This window comes from Miniopterus schreibersii, assembly GCF_964146895.1.
Source record: "Miniopterus schreibersii genome assembly, chromosome: 1".
Lineage (NCBI taxonomy): Eukaryota > Metazoa > Chordata > Mammalia > Chiroptera > Miniopteridae > Miniopterus > Miniopterus schreibersii.
The window spans coordinates 105,993,875-106,010,373 of NC_138101.1; the positions used below are offsets into that span (position 1 = coordinate 105,993,875).

Genomic DNA, 16,499 nt, shown 5'->3' on the forward strand with positions numbered 1-16,499 from the left:
CCCGCCGGGGGAGAGGTTTGTGAGATGGGGCGGGGACGGCGGCGGAGAGCGGGCTGCGCGCGGCCCGCGGCGGGAGCTGTCCGCCAGACCTAGTGCTGAAGGGGCTCGGACGTGCCCTGCCCGGCGCGTGGTGCTGGCGCCCAGTGCCCGGGCCGGCGAAGACCATGACGTTCATGGTGAAGACTATGGTGGGCGGCCAGCTGAAGAACCTCACAGGGAGCCTGGGTGGCGGTGAAGACAAGGGGGACGGGGACAAATCGGCGGCCGAAACGCAGGGCATGAGCCGAGAGGAGTATGAGGAGTATCGGAAGCAACTGGTGGAAGAGAAGTGAGTGGGGTCCCTTCCCGGTCCCGACGACCCTCTCCTACACTCCACCCTCCAGCCGCCCGGCCCACCCCTAGGGCAGTCTCTGACCCCAAGCCCCTCCCCTACTTTTCTTGACTGGTAAGAGGCTGGGATGTGCACCTGTATACAGGCTGCCCTCTGCCACCCCCAGCCACAACATTTCAAACCCAGGACCCTGCCCCTGCTTCGCATTTGGCCCATAGGAAGTGGTGGGAGCAGGGGCGATAGGAGTCTGGGATCAGTGGGGCACGTACATTTCTGACGAAACAAGTAATCCTTTAATCCGATCTGGTCCCAAAGTCTGCGTCTTCCAAATGGAGCTCCTCTGAGCCTGAGGCTCTGAGAAAAGCAGTGCAGCTGAGGGGAGTTCAGAGTCAGGGAGACAGATCCTGAAATGGGGGCATTCATAGATACTGAGTCCACTGGTATGCAGACAACGCTGGAACAGAGAGACACCTGAAGGGGAGTTAGGGGCTGGACTCCAGAGCTGCTTGGGTCAGATCCTGGCTTTGATTCTTTTTAGCTGGGTGATTTTAGGCAATTTACTGCCTTGGTTTCCTCTTCTCTGAAATGGGGATGGTAATTATAAAACATGCCTTATATATTTATGAAGATTAAATTACTTAATGTAAACTGCTTAGCACATGGTAAATCATTAAATGTTAGCTATAATTATTTCACTTAATCCTGATAACAGTTTTGTGAGTTGCAAAATCTTATCCCCATTCTACGAAGGAGGAAGGTAAGTGACTTACCCAAAGATATACACATACCAAAAGTGGTAATGGAGCCAGACGAGAACTCAAGTCTGTTATGAATACTTTCCCCTCACTCCAAACAACCTGTCAGGGAGGGGAAAGACAGACCAAGCTGGAGGCCGAGAAAGACATATATTAGGGAACCAGAGTGACACCCACCCCAATAGCTCTGTCCAGAGGCAGGTGTGGAGACTAGAAAGGGCTCTGTGATGGAGGGACAGGCAGTAAAGAACAATAGACAGCTGCCAAGTCCAAGCACCTCCCTGACACATAGGTCCACAGGTGCCCATCTCTTTAGTGCTGGCAATGACTCCAGCCTCGGTACCCCTGTAGGATGGAACGGGACACACAGTTCACACAGAGGAAGGCAGAGCGGGCCACGCTGCGGAGCCACTTCCGAGACAAATACCGGCTGCCCAAGGTAAGCTTAGGAGAGGGGGCTTTGACGCACATCCAGGCCCCTGAGCCCCAGGCTCTGGACTCCTTTGCCCCACTTCGGAACTCATGACTCTCAGCTCCTAAGACTCATGGAGAGCTTCTTTCACTCCTTCACTATTAACTGGAGCATGCATAGGTCTGGGGCTTGGCAAGGAAGGGGTAGCCCAGTCCTCCAGAGACTGATAAGTTTGTGTTTCTGGAGCCAGTCCAGGCCCCTTCTGTCCAACCTACACTCCCCCAATAGAAGTCAGACTCAGGCAGATGAAGAGTTGGAAGGCAATAGATTCTACCGTGGGAGTGAGGCTTCTTGGGGCTTCTGAATACCCAGAGAGGGTGGGGTGGAGAAAGAAGGCAGCACCCTCTGTGTGCCAGGCACTTAACCTTCACACCCTTAGCTAACCCCTTAGTAATTCTGTCAGGTAGCAATCACCCACAACTACAAATAAGGAAACTGAGACTCAGATTAAGGGACTTGGCTAAGATCATACAGCCAGTGAGTAATGGCACTCAAGCTTGTGAAAGCTGAGCTTGCTCCAGGCCCCTGGCTGCTTTCCAGAGTATAGATATGTCTGCAGAGAGCAAAGTAACTCCTTGGTTGACCAAGCAGCCAGGAGGATGTCTCCTCTAGGCACTGCAGCACCAGATGGGCCATAAGTGTTCTACTCTTTCTGCCTAAGGAGAGAACCGAGGCACAAGGCACAAGCTACTTCTAGTGCCCAAAACTATGATAGACTCTGAGGAGAAACAGAAATACAATGCTATAGTATACCAACCTTGATCTTCCATCTGAATTGGAAGGTCAGATATGTGAATATCACACCCACTCATTCAACAAATATTTCCTGGGCCTCTGGCTGCTTCTGACTCCCCACAAGGTACCAGTCTTTTAGAAGTCTCTCAAAAGGAGAACAGGTCCAGAAAGCCTGCCCTTCTGGGAAGTAACTGAGTTAAGCATAGCTAGGAATGTAATCATTCCTCAAATGCTTGCATTAAGCATATAAGAGACACAACTCTTTCCGTTAAGGAACTCTGAGTGCAGTAGAAGAGGCACAGAAAGTGAAAAGCCCCAGGGCCCCCAAAGGGTTAGGGAAGTACAATGACAATCAGTAAGTGCCTTACAAATAGAGCACAAATGTTGGTATCAGTGACATAGGTTTGAATCTAGTTATCCCACTTCCAAGTTGTATGACCATGGGAAAGTTTCTTACTTAAATTATCAGAACCTCAATTTCCTTATTTGTAAAATGGAGAAAATAGTATTTACCTCGCAGGGTCATTGTGAGAATTTAAAGCACTCAGCTCAATATCAGCCGTATAATAGGTGTTTGATGAATGGTGCCCATCTCTATTACTGGTAGTGTCTTTCAGTGTAGTTAACAATAGTCAATATATAACTAACTGTAACAGTTTGACCCTTAGGTATTCCTATTTTTGTCCTTACTCACTATGCTAATATCTTACTTTCAGTATCTCAGAGTGAAGTAAAGTGGTATAAAAGTATACAAATGTCAAAAGCTTGACCCTGGGATGTGGGGATGGGGGCTGAGCTCACTGGAACATGGGGCTCAAGAATCTAGGAGCCTGGAACCCAGTCCAGGCCTCCTCCCTACACCCTCACCTTGGGGTCCCACAGATCTCCAACCCCAGCCCAACTCTCTTCTCTTCAGAATGAGACAGATGAGAGCCAGATCCAGATGGCAGGCGGGGACGTGGAGCTGCCTCAGGAGCTGGCCAAGATGATTGAGGAGGACACAGAGGAGGAGGAGGAGAGGGCCTCAGTCCTCGGGCAGCTGACCAGCCTTCCTGGCTTAGACCTTGGCTCACTCAAGGACAAGGCCCAAGCTACACTGGGGGACCTCAAGCAATCAGCTGAGAAGTGCCACATCATGTAACTACTTCACCTGGGGTTGCTCACTGGGGTGACCAGAGGGCTGGGCCCACATGAGTGCTAAGAGCACATCTCAACTGCCGTGGACCCATACCCCACCTTGTCTTTGTTTCCCCTGCCCCAGCCTGCCTTCTGGTCTCTCTTCCTCTCCTCTGGGAGGAAATCCCCCATTCTTCCCCTACCCTTCAGGACTCACCTTCCCTACTCAGCCTGAGGAAGCCTCCCAAGATTGTAGGAACAGACCTAACTGACTTTCTCTGGCCAAGGCCCCAAATTCCTGCACACTTGGAGACACATAGAGGGACACACAGACCTTGGCATGTGCAGAGGTATACCCCACAGATGCATCCTGGCACACACAGATACAAGCCAGCCCCCCTGGTGCCTCACCCATCTAGACACCAACATTCCGGTATGCTTAGAGGGGGCTTTAGGCAGGCAACCTCAGCAGACAGGAGGACTGAGTTTGAGTCTCCACATTTATTCTCCTTGAAATCCACTCCTCTTTCTGGGCCTCATTTCATCATCTATAAAATGAGGATGAACTGGGTGATTTTTAAGATTCTTTTTAGCTTGGCCTCCCTGGCCCTTTGAGGTGAACCCTACACCCCTCCCTGGGAAGGGCAGGAGCTGCAGTTATAGCATCAAGCAGCTGCTACTGTGGGCTCTGGCTTTTGGGAGCTGAGTGATGCTGTGTGAGGGAACAAGTACCAAGGATGAAGCTGGCACCAAACAGTAGCCCAAGTGATTCCAGACCTTCTCTGAGCCCAGGGCCTAGACTATTTCTGTTTTGTTCCTGTAGAACTCTCTCTCTCTGGATTCCAAAGCTGGATTTCCTCACTCAGCTCAGTGAAAAATAAAAATTCCAAATGACCTGCCTATCTTCCCACTTCTTACTGACTTCCAAGAGTCTTGGGGTTCACAGACACCCCCCCCAATCCTGGCTTGGAGTAGTATCCTCTACCTCTCCACCATAGCTTCATAGGAGCACCAACCCCTATATAATGTTCAGGCTCTACCTTCTGAGGGCCCTGGGCAAGGGCAGGGGTCCCCCTGCATTGACCAAGCACCAGGCGCAGGCTCTGAACTTTGAGGAGAATGTAGCAGCCAGCTGGATGGGCAGGGCCTCTGAGGTGTTACCTGAGATCACAGGAGAGGCCACAGCTCAACCACAGCTGTCTCTGGCAGTTGTGCCTATACCCCCTCCTCACCTTAGCAGTGGAAGAAATGACAAAAAGAAGGCAGGGCAACTGCATTTCAGCCCTGGCACTCCTGTGTGACTTTGAACAGGTCCCTTTCCCTCTCTGAGCCTGTTTTCTCCCCTGTGAAATGAAGAGCCCCTCATCAAAAAATAACAATACATGTTTCAAAGGGTGACAATTTATAAAGCACTTGGCACATGATAGGCCATATCAATAAATGATAACTCATTCTTTAAAAAAACTGAAGAGCCCAAATCTCATCCTGCTTACCTGTGGGGTGTCCAGCAAACCAACCAGGAGGCTCCACAAGCAGGCCACGCCAGGGGTCTAAGCAGGAAAAAGGTGTCAACCCCCACCCCACCCCCAGCCCCTGGCACCGGCTTGTGGAGAAGACTTACAGGCGGAAGGCCATCTGAGGGTTTGGTTTCAAGGCAAAGTTTCCATTAGGGCCTCTTTTGCAAAACAAGAGCAAGGCACATAAAACCTGCACAATAGGTGATGCGGGGAGTGTCAGGTGGAAGAGGGTGAGGAATTAGGAAGGTGAGGGCAGGGGAGGTCACAGGCCCAGGATCGGGCAGTGCTGCTGCAGCTGTCATGCTAGGTCCCTCCTGAGCTTTCGCTAACCTGTTCCCAAGTTGTCACTGGACAAAAACCCCTCTTGACCTTCCTGAAGCTGGAGGAGGCTCAAGTCAGGGCCCCAGGCTGTGTGTGGGGGGGTGAGGGTATGGGCCTCCTCACAACATCAGCAGCAAGGCCCATGTCAGCACCCCACCTTCCAGGGGCTTCCTGCCTAATGGGATTGGACAGACTCCTTTACCCTTAGTGGTTTCCAAGACCAAGAGTGAAAGAGGTAGGGAGACAGGGCCGTGGGGAGGCTAGGGTTAGCATTCACTGAACCCTCACAAAACAGAGTGGTTGGGATCTGGGGTCAGGGAATGCGTGGAGGCTGAGCTGCCACACTGATTTTCTCCTCACAGGCTGGGAACCACAAGAAGCCCTGACCTGTCTACATGGTCCTGGAATTGGGGGGAGGAAGCTCTGAGGTAGCAGGTGCCAGCTCAAGTGCTCAGGCAGAAATGCGCAAGCAGACTGAGGGATCCCCAAGCTCTGCCGGCCTCACTCTGCCTCTCCTTTTCCTCCCCCTGCTCTCTGGCTTCTCTGTCAGTCCATGCCCCTCTCATCTATGTCCCCCGACTCTCTGGCTCTTTCTGGCTCATACCCATCCTACACCCGCACCCTCAGCTGGGGGCTACCTGCCTCACTTCCAAGCTCTTGGGGCCTAAGGAGGACTACTCTCTTTACATCCTGTTTCTACTCCCATTTATTTAGATAATCGCTTGCTCTATGACTAGTCCACCTACCTGTTATTATATGACAGCAAAGAAAGCCAGTTGCCACCGGAACTTCCCTTTTTACAGAGATTAAAATCCCATTAAGGCCCCATAGTTTAGAGCAAAGCATTTACCTCCCCAGGTCCTCTCCTCCTCTCCCTCTTGTTCTTCTCTCTTTCATCCTTCTCACCCTTGTAGACAGTCTGAAGATACGGGAGATGTTGCAAGGTGATGAGACAGTCTCTCCAACCCCCTGACCACTCTTTCAGGAAAAGAGGGATAGCAAAGATGGCCGGCCTACTCCCCCCCACTCCCACCCTTAGGCTCTCTAGCCCCATGATATGGGGGATTTCAGGGAGATTGGTGGCAAGTCCTGGTCCATGGTCTGCTCAAGTCTCCTTCCATCCATCCAGACAGCTCAGGCCTAGTTACCAGAGGGAGAGGTGTGCAGATCTCAAGCTGCTCTCCAGAGGTCAGTTGGCCCCCAGGGTGAACTTGGGGAGGATGGTGACAGGGTTTGGAATTGGGAGGCTCCCCACTTCCCCCAGTGGCCAGCTGGTCCCTCCTCAGACACTGGGGGCTCCCAGCAAATGAGCTGGGAACATCTCGGGGAATATATGCTGAGCCAAAGCTGCTGGCAGTGCCTATTGACCCAGCTAACACCTGAGGCTGCTTGGGGGTGGGGAGCCACATGTGAGGGTACTGGAAGAAAGCCACAAAGCCTGCTATCTGCCTCTGGTTCAGTACTTGCCAGGCACAACTGTTCTCAAAATCTATGTGAGGCTCCAAGAGAGCAAAGAGGCCAGGGTGGGCAGGCTGGGGAGAGCAGCCCCGTTGAGGCAGTCTCAGCCTTGTTCAGCAGGGACCGTGCCTGTGTGTGTGAGCATGAGTAGAAGTCTACGTGGAATCTGCATGGGTCTGTGAGCTTGGATGTGGCTTCTGGTAATTTTGTATGTGTCTGAGGCCTGTGGCCTGTTGGTGTCTGTGTGTTTGTATATGGGACTTCAAGTGGCTAGGTATGGGTCTGAGTTACTCTGGGGAAAGTGTGCCCAGGCTCATTGGTCTCTGGGGACAAGAGCCCTCCTAGGTAACCTGCAGGAACCAAGTTTCAGTGGCCTTCAAAATCTCCCCAGTTGGCCAAAGAAGGGGCAGGTTGGGCCCAGGGACACCTGGATCTCTCAATCTGCCCCAGAGGCCCATCTGCTGTCCCCAGGGCTGGTCCCTTTGGAGACAGAGGGTCCCAGGTCCAGGTGCTCCCCCAGTTTGGCCGAGTACTGGCTTTGGACTTGGGAGACTGAGTGGAGGTGGGAAGACAGGGCAGGGTGAGGCACCCTGATTCTAGGGAGGTGTCTGCCCTGCTTTAGGCACTTTCAGAGTGTTAAAGGTGAGAGGCAGAAACAACTACTACCCTAGGAAGAAAAATTTATTTTTTAAAGCAGATGTTTATTTCTCATAGGTCTCTGGCATTAGAAGGGAGCCCTAGAGAGAGAACCCCACCTCCTCCCTATTTTAGCTCTCTGGCTGGGCTGCCTCCCTCCTTGGCAGGTGGCCCAAACACAGGACCAGCTTAGAGGTCACCTAAACACTCTGCCCAACCTGGCTGGCATGGCTCAGTGGTTGAGCATCAACCTATGAACCAAGAGGTCACAGATATAGATCCCCAGTAGGGGGCATACAGGAGGCAGCCAATCAATGATTCTCTCATCGTTGATGTTTCTATCTCTCTCTCCCTCTCCCTGAAATCAATAAAAACATATTTTTGAAAAATAAGTAAAAAATAAACACTCTGCCCAGAGAGCGCCCAATCCCCCATGGTCCCACTTGTCCAGTCCCCAGTTGGCAGGTAGCCAACACAGGTACCACAAATAATTGGGGTCTGTGGGCCAACCCCTCCATCCCATCATCCTGATCAATCAGTCTCTCCTTCCCATTCAATCTTCTCCATTAACTCCCACAACCAACTCCATTCATTCCCCTCCTTCTTTTCCTTTTTACTTACTGGGGCTTTTTTGTCCAGCCCATTCCCAAAGATAATCTGAAATACATCTCTCCCTACATCTGAAAATAACGTTTTATTGAATTCTGTGTGCTAGACTTGTGTACAGTAACTCATAACAATCTTACAGATTTCCACAGGGCACTTCACCACAACCCGGTGTTACTGAGAAATGGGCTAGTCCAGTGATTTTCAACCGTGTGCTGCAAGAATTTTTAAAATATGCAATACCTGACTAGTCAGTGGCACTGACCTCTTTCCCCTTAGATTGTCAAATAAAACAATGACAACAGCCAACACAATAGCCAGCCATCCTGTGTGAGTGAATAAAAATTAACCTATTTTTTTTGTCAGATCAGCAAAAATATTTTTGGTGTGCCACCACATTTTAGTGATTAGTTTATGTGCCATGAGATGAACAAGGTTGGAAATCGCTGAGTCAGTCAATGGGTCTCTTGGTCAAGTGGCAGAGTCAGGATTTTAGCCTCACCTCCTGCCCTCTGGACCACTGCTCTACATGGTCCCCTCACAGCCAGGCCAAGGACTTCAGGGAAAAGAATTCCCTCCCTTTAATGTTTGCTGGGTTATCTTTGTGGTTGGTATCTGATAAATTTATGTAACTGCTGCTTTGGTGCTTCTCTAGGGGGGCAGGGCTTCCTATCCCTTAAGTCCCCAAAGATGCTTCTAAGCACTGTTCAGACCAAGACCTTGCAGGGGTGGTGGTGGTGGGGAACTTTGAGAAATGACCCCATCTTTTGGGGGTCCTGGAGGGTTGAGCATGAACATGAGATACCCTAGAGAATGCCTTTTGCCCCAATCCAGCTCCCTGCTCACTCACTGGCCCAAGGAAAGACAGGTGGAAGTCCAGGGATCCTGTCTGGGGCAAGGAAGTGTGCAGTGCAGAGCACAGAGGTTTTATAGGTCTGTACTCCTGCCATGGAGTCCACCCTTCTCCAGGTGCAGAGAGGAAGGGCCTTGCCTGGCACTCAGGCCTGTGCCTGTCCCCTTCCCACTACTCCCTTAGGTGGTGGGCAGGAATGGCAATTGGTCAGCCTGACTCTCCTGGGGCCTGAGGGCAGAAGGCAGATGTGGCTTTCACTCCCCCTACCACCCTGTGGCCTCCCTCAGCCCTCCATCAGGTTACCCAGGTTTTCCTGGGGCCCCTATAGCACTAGCGTAGGGAAAGGGGCTGTCCACTTTGACCTACTACTTCTCTTCTTCCAGAACAAGAAGGGAATCACAAGTTCAGAAAATAATTTAATAGGGAAACAATGAATGACACACTTCACACAGACCTCTGACAGGGCAGAAAGATACCTCTTGCCCAAAGGAGGCATTGAAGGGTGGAAAGGTTAGAAATCACCAACAGCCTCTCAGAGTTTTAAAAAGAAACCCCTCAATAACTCCAGGTGTGTACATCTCCTCCAGATGCAAGTCACTTTGTGTTCCTAAAAGCCCACATGGGGGTAAGGGCAGCTAAGGAGGTAATAGTAACACCAATGGAGATGGGGAGGCCCAGATCCAGAAAGGGAAAGGTGCTTGTCCAGGGAACATGCTGAGGTAGCAGCCATGTTGGACCTGAAATGTCTCCTGGGCTAGTGAGTCCCCAAAACCTGAAGAGTCAGGCAGCCCCCATACCTCCACCTCCCAGGCCAGGACCAGCTCTGCAGAAAGTAAGGGGTATTCCCTAAAAAGGGATGGAGGATGGAGGAATGAGGATTAAGGACCCCTCCCCTGATAATCCCTGGGTCAGGGCAGGAACAAGGCATGAGTTTCTTCAATTTGCCCCACCCTAAAAAATATTTATTTTCATGGCTCAAAGGACTAACTTAAAAATAGTGAAAGAGGGTGGGCAGGCATCAGCTTCCAAGATGACTGATAAGTTCTGTGGGGTGGAGTGCAGACCATGGGGTGGGTGGTCCCTGAGGGGTCTTAGAGCACCCTGGTCCAGTGCAAGGATAGAGGTGAGTTGAAATAAGGGCTCCGAGGAAGGACAGGGGTGGGCACACAGTACAGCTGCCCCTTGCCCTCTTCTCAGAGCAAAAACAGAGCCTTGATGTCCCAAATTGACAGGCTCAGGGTCCAGCAGCGACCAGTTAACCAAAGTCACATGAAACACTCTTCTCCCAGAGGCCCACTCCCTCCCCTGGGGCCAGGCCCAGTGCTCCCAACACATACACGGGCTGGGCCATCAGAGCCTTTGTGGGGTAGGAAGTATTCTAAAGGGTGTTGGGGATCCTGGATGCAGTGGTCACAGAACTGCCCATCCAGAAAGGCTACTCCGCCAGGTTGCAGAGGGCCACAGAATTCTCGGCATCAGCCTGGATGAGTGTGTCCCCCGATTCCAGGTGGCCTGTGGTCTGTCTGTCCAGTCATCCTTTTGGGGTCACTGCAGGGTGCAAGCTGTGGAGGGGTAAGGGGAAAGGGCCAGTGTCAGGTCTCTGGCAAAAGAGGCAGAATCCAGGGCTGCCCTTAGCCCTCACCCCTCCTTGGGCAGAGGGTGGGACCCCAGGGCAGGACTCACAACTCCGAACAGACTCCGACAGACCGTCCTTGTCCAGGGTCTCGGCTTCCCAGCGAGACTCCTTCATCTGTGGAACATAAAGGCAGCACAGGGATGAGAGGCAGCCAGGGGCACACAAAGGAGCCACATCAACAGCTGCTGAGCAACTGGGAATGGAAGACGGAGACAGCAATGGAAAGTCCTTCAGATGGAACCCAGAAAGGGAGACACAAACAGGGGGGAGAGGGGACAGACAGCTACCAGCAGAGAGGAGCTACCACATAGCCTTGCCCCAGTGGGGCTCCTCATGTACCCACCTTGACCTGCTCTTTCAGGTATTCAGCTCGAGCCAATAGGTTCTGAACCTGTCAAGGGAATATATACAAGCCCATCGGTGTGGGGGAGGGGCCTTCAGAGTAAGAACCTCCTCGCTCCTGCTGCTCTCTAGAACCCTCTGCCCATCAGAACAAATGCCTTCTGAGTCCTTTAACTGCTCACTCCTTCAGAAAGCCTTCCTAACTGAAGCAGCCCAGCCAACTTTCTGTTGCTGGGTTCCTACATCCTGCCTGTCCCACTGCCTGACCTGAGCTCCCAGCCCCTATGAAGCTCATGGGGCTAGCAACTTACTAGGTTTGTGATGTCTGACTCTCAGGCTTGAAACACCCCAAGGGAACCCAAGGAGTTCCTCCCAGATAGAAGGAGGGTCAAAGGGGAAGATGAAGCCCCACCAACCCTCCCAAACCCAGTGGGTACCTCAGTGTGAAGCAGCTCCCGCCTCCGGCCTGGGGGCTCCCCTGCAAAAAGAGGAAGGGCATGTGGTAAGGGCAGGGCAGCGGGGAATCGGAGTATGGTGATGGGGGTCTCACCTGCCAGCAGCAGCAGCAGCTCCCCCAGGCTGTGCTGATACAGGTCCAGGGCATCCTGCTCCCCGCCAGCTTCCTCCTCCTGCAGCCAGAGAGATACCAGGTCATTTAGGATCATGACCTAGATTCCTCCCTGCCCCACCTGAACCCCTCCTACTGGGTGCAAACCTTGGCCACCGCAGCTGAAGCCACTTCCAGGGCAGCCAGGAGGCGTGGCTTATTCCGGGCCATCTCTGGGATGAGAGGCAAAGAGGCTCAGGGTGAGGGGAGCAGCTTGTTTTTTCTTCTCAGGAAGCTGACCCCAATCTACTTGGGGGCCTGGTGGTCAGTCAGGAGCTGGGCCTACCTCTGAGCAGGTCTTGGGCAGAGGCCCCCTGCCTCAGCAGGGCCCGATTGGAGGAGGACACGATGGCCTTGAGCTCCTCAGCCCGGGACACATACTGCACCACCTGCAGAACAAGGGGCTGAGGAGGGGCTGTGGAGATGTCCCACCCTGCCTCCTTTTCCAGCATCCACATCCAAGTTCTCCCTCTAGGTCCTCAGTGACTGTCCCAAGCTGTAATATCAGGAGTTGGCCTGACCCCTTCTCAGGAGAGGAAGTCCCAGTTCTAAGAGAGCCAGTTCCAGGTGGTCCCAGGACCCCTCACCTGTATCCTCCAGGGGACTCCCTCGCTCACCTTTGCCTTAATTGCCTCCTTCCGCTGTATATCCACTTCATCTGCAAACAGTGGTGGTTCATATGAGGACCCTGTCCCATGCCAAACCCTCCATAATCCTCAAAAACACCAAGTTCCAGATTTAACTTCTGACTTGTCTCCCATAAAATTCTGGATGGGGAGATGCTTCTGGAATCCATCCACAGCAGCTAGGGCTGACCCACCCCTGCTGTACCCAGAGCCCTACGCACTTACAGTGCAGGGCAGGCACGAAGAAGTCCAGGGCCTTGCAGTAGAGAGATAAGGCGGCTGCAGCATCCCCCTCCTGGTCCTTCTTCACAGCCTGCACCACCAGGGTGGTCTGGGGGATGGAGAGATCAGGAGTCACGCTTACCCCTCTGCTCACCATAATGTGGGAACGAGCCCACCCTCATTCCCCTGTGGGGCAAGCCAACTGTTCACCACCAAAAAGTGTAGATGACCCCAACCTGCCCTCACCCCAGCCCATCCCTGGCGGCCTGCTCACTGCTTGTGCCAGGCTCTCCCCATTGGGCATGTGCTCCAGGTCCACCCAGGGGTGGGCAAAGAAGTCCTGGAAGGAGATGCGATGGCTAGGGTCCCGCTCTAGGAGACGCTGCAGCAGGTCCCGGCAGTCTTGGGAGAGCTGGGGCCGGAGGGGGAGCTGAGGGGAGGGCAGGGGACAGGTCACACTGGACTCCAGAACCTCCCTCACCCTGCCCTGGTATGTCCCAGAGGTACATGTTTGACAGGTGGAGAATCTGAGAGCCAGGAGGAGCAATGATAAGTTTGGGTGATGAAGGCAGTAGAGAGCCAAGCCTCCTGCCCAGGCTCCTGCCCACACCCTCCCTGGAACCCTGAGCTGTCGTAGAACCCTAATTTGGGTTTTCTCCTCCCTGGCTTGGGTCTATACAACAATCTGTGGTCTGATCTGGGTCCCTAGAACTGAATGGAGCTTCAAGCATGCCCAACACCACAAAGTAGCCTGGAGTCCACACTCCAGTCTGTACAAGAGTAGTGAGGTCTCCAACTTGAAGGCTCTGAATCCCACTGCCCCACAACAGGTTGCTGAGGCCATGCAGGACCCACCTCAATAACCTGGTTACTCCGGATCTTCTCTTCCAGCTCTGTGAATGACCTGGAGGCAAAGGGGGGCTGCCCGAAGAGGGCTTCTGTGGAGGGAGGTAGAGGGCAAGCTGGGAGGGCACAGGGTCCAGCCTGGCCTGGCCGACTCCTGGGAGGGCCAGACAACCCCTAGAGCAGGGGCCCTGGGCCATTAGAGTCAGCCTTCTCATTAAAGCCCTTCAGGAGTGGCCAGAGAGGGCTTGCCTGAGGACAGGCCTCACAGGGTGGGGGCAGGGGACAGAGCTCTCACCATACAGAATGACCCCCACGGACCAGAGGTCCACACGGGAGTCGTACTGCCGCTGACACACCATCTCAGGGGCCATGTAGAGAGGAGAGCCACGGAGCACATGCTTCTCATCCCACGGGGACATGTGCTGTGAGAAGCCAAAGTCTGCAGGCAAGAGGCCAGGCAGCAGGGCTCAAATTCCAGCTGCCTCTGCTCTTGGCCTTTGAAGGCTTACCTTGAGCTCCAGCACAGGACTCCTCCCCACTTTCCAGACTCACCACGATCAATCCTACTTCTCAGTCTTTGCTCATTATTAACCTCGAACACCCTCCTATATCTTTCTATGGCGGCATAAATCCTACCCATCCTATACAGCCCCTTCAGGCACCTTTTTCCAGCAAGCCCATCCTGCTCATACCAGCTATGAATATAATGGCCCACTAGGGGTTAGAATCCTCCCTCACTGTCCCACCAAGTTCAAGTTATACCACCTCCAGCCTCAAGTAAATTCTTCTCCAAACTCTATCAGAGACCATAACCACCCCTCCCCCACCTCACACCCTCCAACAATGCCACAGGTTGAGTCACAACTTGAGCTCCAATCCTGGCACAAACTAAGTCTTAACCCTGTTCTCAACCATTACACTGCTAGTGTTGAGTGTGGGTAGCCTGAGAAAGGTCCTACCTTTTGATGATGGGGCCCGGCCTATTCCTGGATCTCCCAGCCTATTCCTATTTGATAACTCAATAGAGGGCTCCAGAACCAGGGCTGCTGAGTGCATACCCACCCTCCAAACCTTGATGCTCTGTTCAGTTCTAAGGACCCAGGTGAGCCCATAGATTGTTGTGTAGACCCAGGCCCAGCCTTCCCCTGCTGTTCCAGACTCACACCTGCCAGTTTAAGGTGGGGCTTCTCCAACGAGCTCAGCAGAATGTTCTGTGGCTTCAGATCCAGGTGAGATATGTTCCGTTCATGCAAAAACTGCAGGGCACTAGCTGGGGAACAGAACACATGCAGAGAAACAGGTCAGAGGGGCTCATCTCCCACCTGCCTCTTGCTTTCCCTGACTGACATCTGCTTCTTCAAGCCTGCATGACCCTAGTTCTGGCCTGGCTGGTCTCCTGAATGCTTTACATACAAGTACCAGGTTCCTGCCACTTCTAAGAACCCCCCACTTCCACCTCCAGGACCCTCTTTCATCCCTTGGGCCCCTTTGCAAGTCTCCCCTCCTCCTAGGAGCCTCCCTGGATGCCCCAACCCTTTAGACTTTTGCTCTTTCTCTTGGCAAAGCACTTGGTACTACCCACTGGGCCCTGGAGTGTCCTACAAGGTCTTTCTATTATGTTCCACATGTGGAAAATCTGGACTTCTCACAGATTAGGGCTCCTGCCTCTGTGTCTCTCATAACATCCTTAAGCTAGAGATGGGCACATGGTAAAGACAGGGCCCCATAAATCCAACCTGGGAAAGGAGGCAACTGCTAAGAATGCAGGGGCTCTAAGCCTGGGTAGGGGTACAGAGGGAAGATGAGATCATGGGAAGTCTGGGGTCAGAGGCTTTTACCCAACTGCTGCATGAAGACACGAGCCACCTTCTCAGGCAGAATCCGGCGGGTATGGATGAAGCGAGACAGGTCACCTCCTGCACAGAACTCCATGATGAGGTAGATGTTGTCACTGTCCCACTGTGGATAGAGGCAAAGAGGCAGCTTGAAGAGAATATCTCTTCTCCAGCTCCCTTTGGGGGTGGATGTACCACAGGCCCGCACCTGGAAGTCTTTCAGCAGCACAATGTGGGGGTGTCGAATGCCCTTGAGGATCTCAATCTCTGTCAGGAGGTTTTCCACGGATGCCTTATTCAGACTCTTCTTGGCGACGCACTTTATGGCTACCACCTCTCGAGTGTCCTTCTGTGGGGGTAGGAGATTTGAGGGCTCTGTCTTGAGGGAGCCAGGGCCCATGCCTGGCCAGAAAGGCTCTGATTCCCTCTGCCCTTCTCCCCCTCTCTGGGCCTACCCACTCACACCAGTATCCAGGTTTCCCAGCTTCCTCTTCTCAAGTCAATGAGGCCCCCTGATTCTGCAATCCCCACCCAGCCTGTTGTTCTCCAACCCTCTGTTGCTAAGTCCTACAGCCCTTCTAGAGTGCACCTGCTAAGGCAAGTCATTCAGTGTTCTAGAACTGCCCATTTTGCTTCCCAAGTGGGTCCAGCCTTCCAGAATCCTGTCCAAGACTCCTCCCAGCCCACCGGGTGTCCTCCCTGTTTTGAGCCTATTCTTAAGGCACTGACACAAGGCTCCACCCAGGTCTCGAACACGGGTGTGTTTATGTGTGTTTGTTTTTAAGACCTAAAGGAGGCAGTCAGCTTCCACCTCATCCGCCGAGAATCAGGTCGGGAAGTGGCAGGCCGCGGGCACCCAATGCTCCCGTGCAGTCTCTAACCTCCCCTAGCCTCTCAGCCGCGCACCCGCCGGGCTCCCTCACGGTCTGGCCCGCCCCGGGCCAGGCCCTCAGAAGTTCTCGCTCCCCAATCCGGCCCCGCCCCGTCCTCACCTTGGCGTAGGCCTTGTACACCGTGGCGTACGTGCCACTGCCCAGGCGCTCGGTGAGGATGAAGCCGTCCAGCCGCGGGGGGCCCCAGCCGGACCCCGCCATCCTGAGCCCCCAGCAGCGCCAGCAGGCGCTTCCTGCTTCCCGGAGCGGGTTCCGGCCCGGAGCCGCGAGAGGAGCGCGAGCAACGACTGGCCGGACTCTGCGCTGCCCCTAGCGCCGCCCGCCAGAAGTGCAGTGCGGGCGAGGGGCCAGGCTCCCCAGCCCACGCGACTCGCTGCCTGCTGCTGCTTTAGCCACTGCTCTGCTCTGAGTGCTGCCCAAAACCTCCTTCGCCCCCACCTGCACTACAAATCCATTGATCCGCAACATCCATCTAGGAATACTGAGACCCCAGCGGGCCAAAGGGAGGAACTAGAGGCCAGCAGAGGAGGTCACGGGGAATCCCATCGGGGCTCCGATAGGATCCTAGAGATAGCCCATGTGAGGAGCAAGAAGGGTGCAGGGCGCTTGAGCGGTGTGTGGGGAGATTCAAAGAGGTCCCTCCTCCCAAGACCAGCAGCTCTGAAAGTGGAATTACTGGGACATATGCCAAG

The 16,499-nt window shown here is 53.6% G+C and overlaps 2 protein-coding genes across 3 annotated transcripts; one reads left to right on the plus strand and one right to left on the minus strand.

Moving 5' to 3' along the window:
- Window positions 1-32: 32 nt before the first annotated feature.
- On the plus strand, window positions 33-4,866 carry CPLX3 (complexin 3). Its single transcript, XM_081141167.1, has 3 exons — window positions 33-328; window positions 1,438-1,525; window positions 3,210-4,866. The coding sequence occupies exons 1-3, from the start codon at window positions 165-167 to the stop codon at window positions 3,432-3,434; spliced, it is 477 nt and encodes a 158-aa protein (XP_080997293.1). The 5' UTR covers window positions 33-164; the 3' UTR covers window positions 3,435-4,866.
- Window positions 4,867-9,203: 4,337 nt separating this feature from the next.
- On the minus strand, window positions 9,204-16,128 carry ULK3 (unc-51 like kinase 3). Of its 2 annotated transcripts, XM_081123687.1 has the most exons (16): window positions 15,907-16,128; window positions 15,123-15,263; window positions 14,918-15,038; window positions 14,245-14,349; window positions 13,375-13,518; window positions 13,089-13,171; window positions 12,508-12,663; window positions 12,237-12,342; window positions 12,003-12,043; window positions 11,672-11,774; window positions 11,494-11,558; window positions 11,329-11,407; window positions 11,216-11,256; window positions 10,780-10,827; window positions 10,484-10,550; window positions 9,204-10,362 (listed from the first exon to the last, which is right to left on the minus strand). In XM_081123687.1, exons 1-16 carry the CDS (start codon window positions 16,006-16,008, stop codon window positions 10,346-10,348), a joined length of 1,419 nt encoding a protein of 472 aa, XP_080979813.1. In that variant the 5' UTR covers window positions 16,009-16,128; the 3' UTR covers window positions 9,204-10,345. The 2 variants fall into 2 exon arrangements, with proteins under 2 accessions (XP_080979813.1, XP_080979812.1); XM_081123686.1 differs by having other exon boundaries at window positions 11,216-11,407; window positions 15,907-16,066.
- Between the last annotated feature and the right edge of the window lie 371 nt (window positions 16,129-16,499).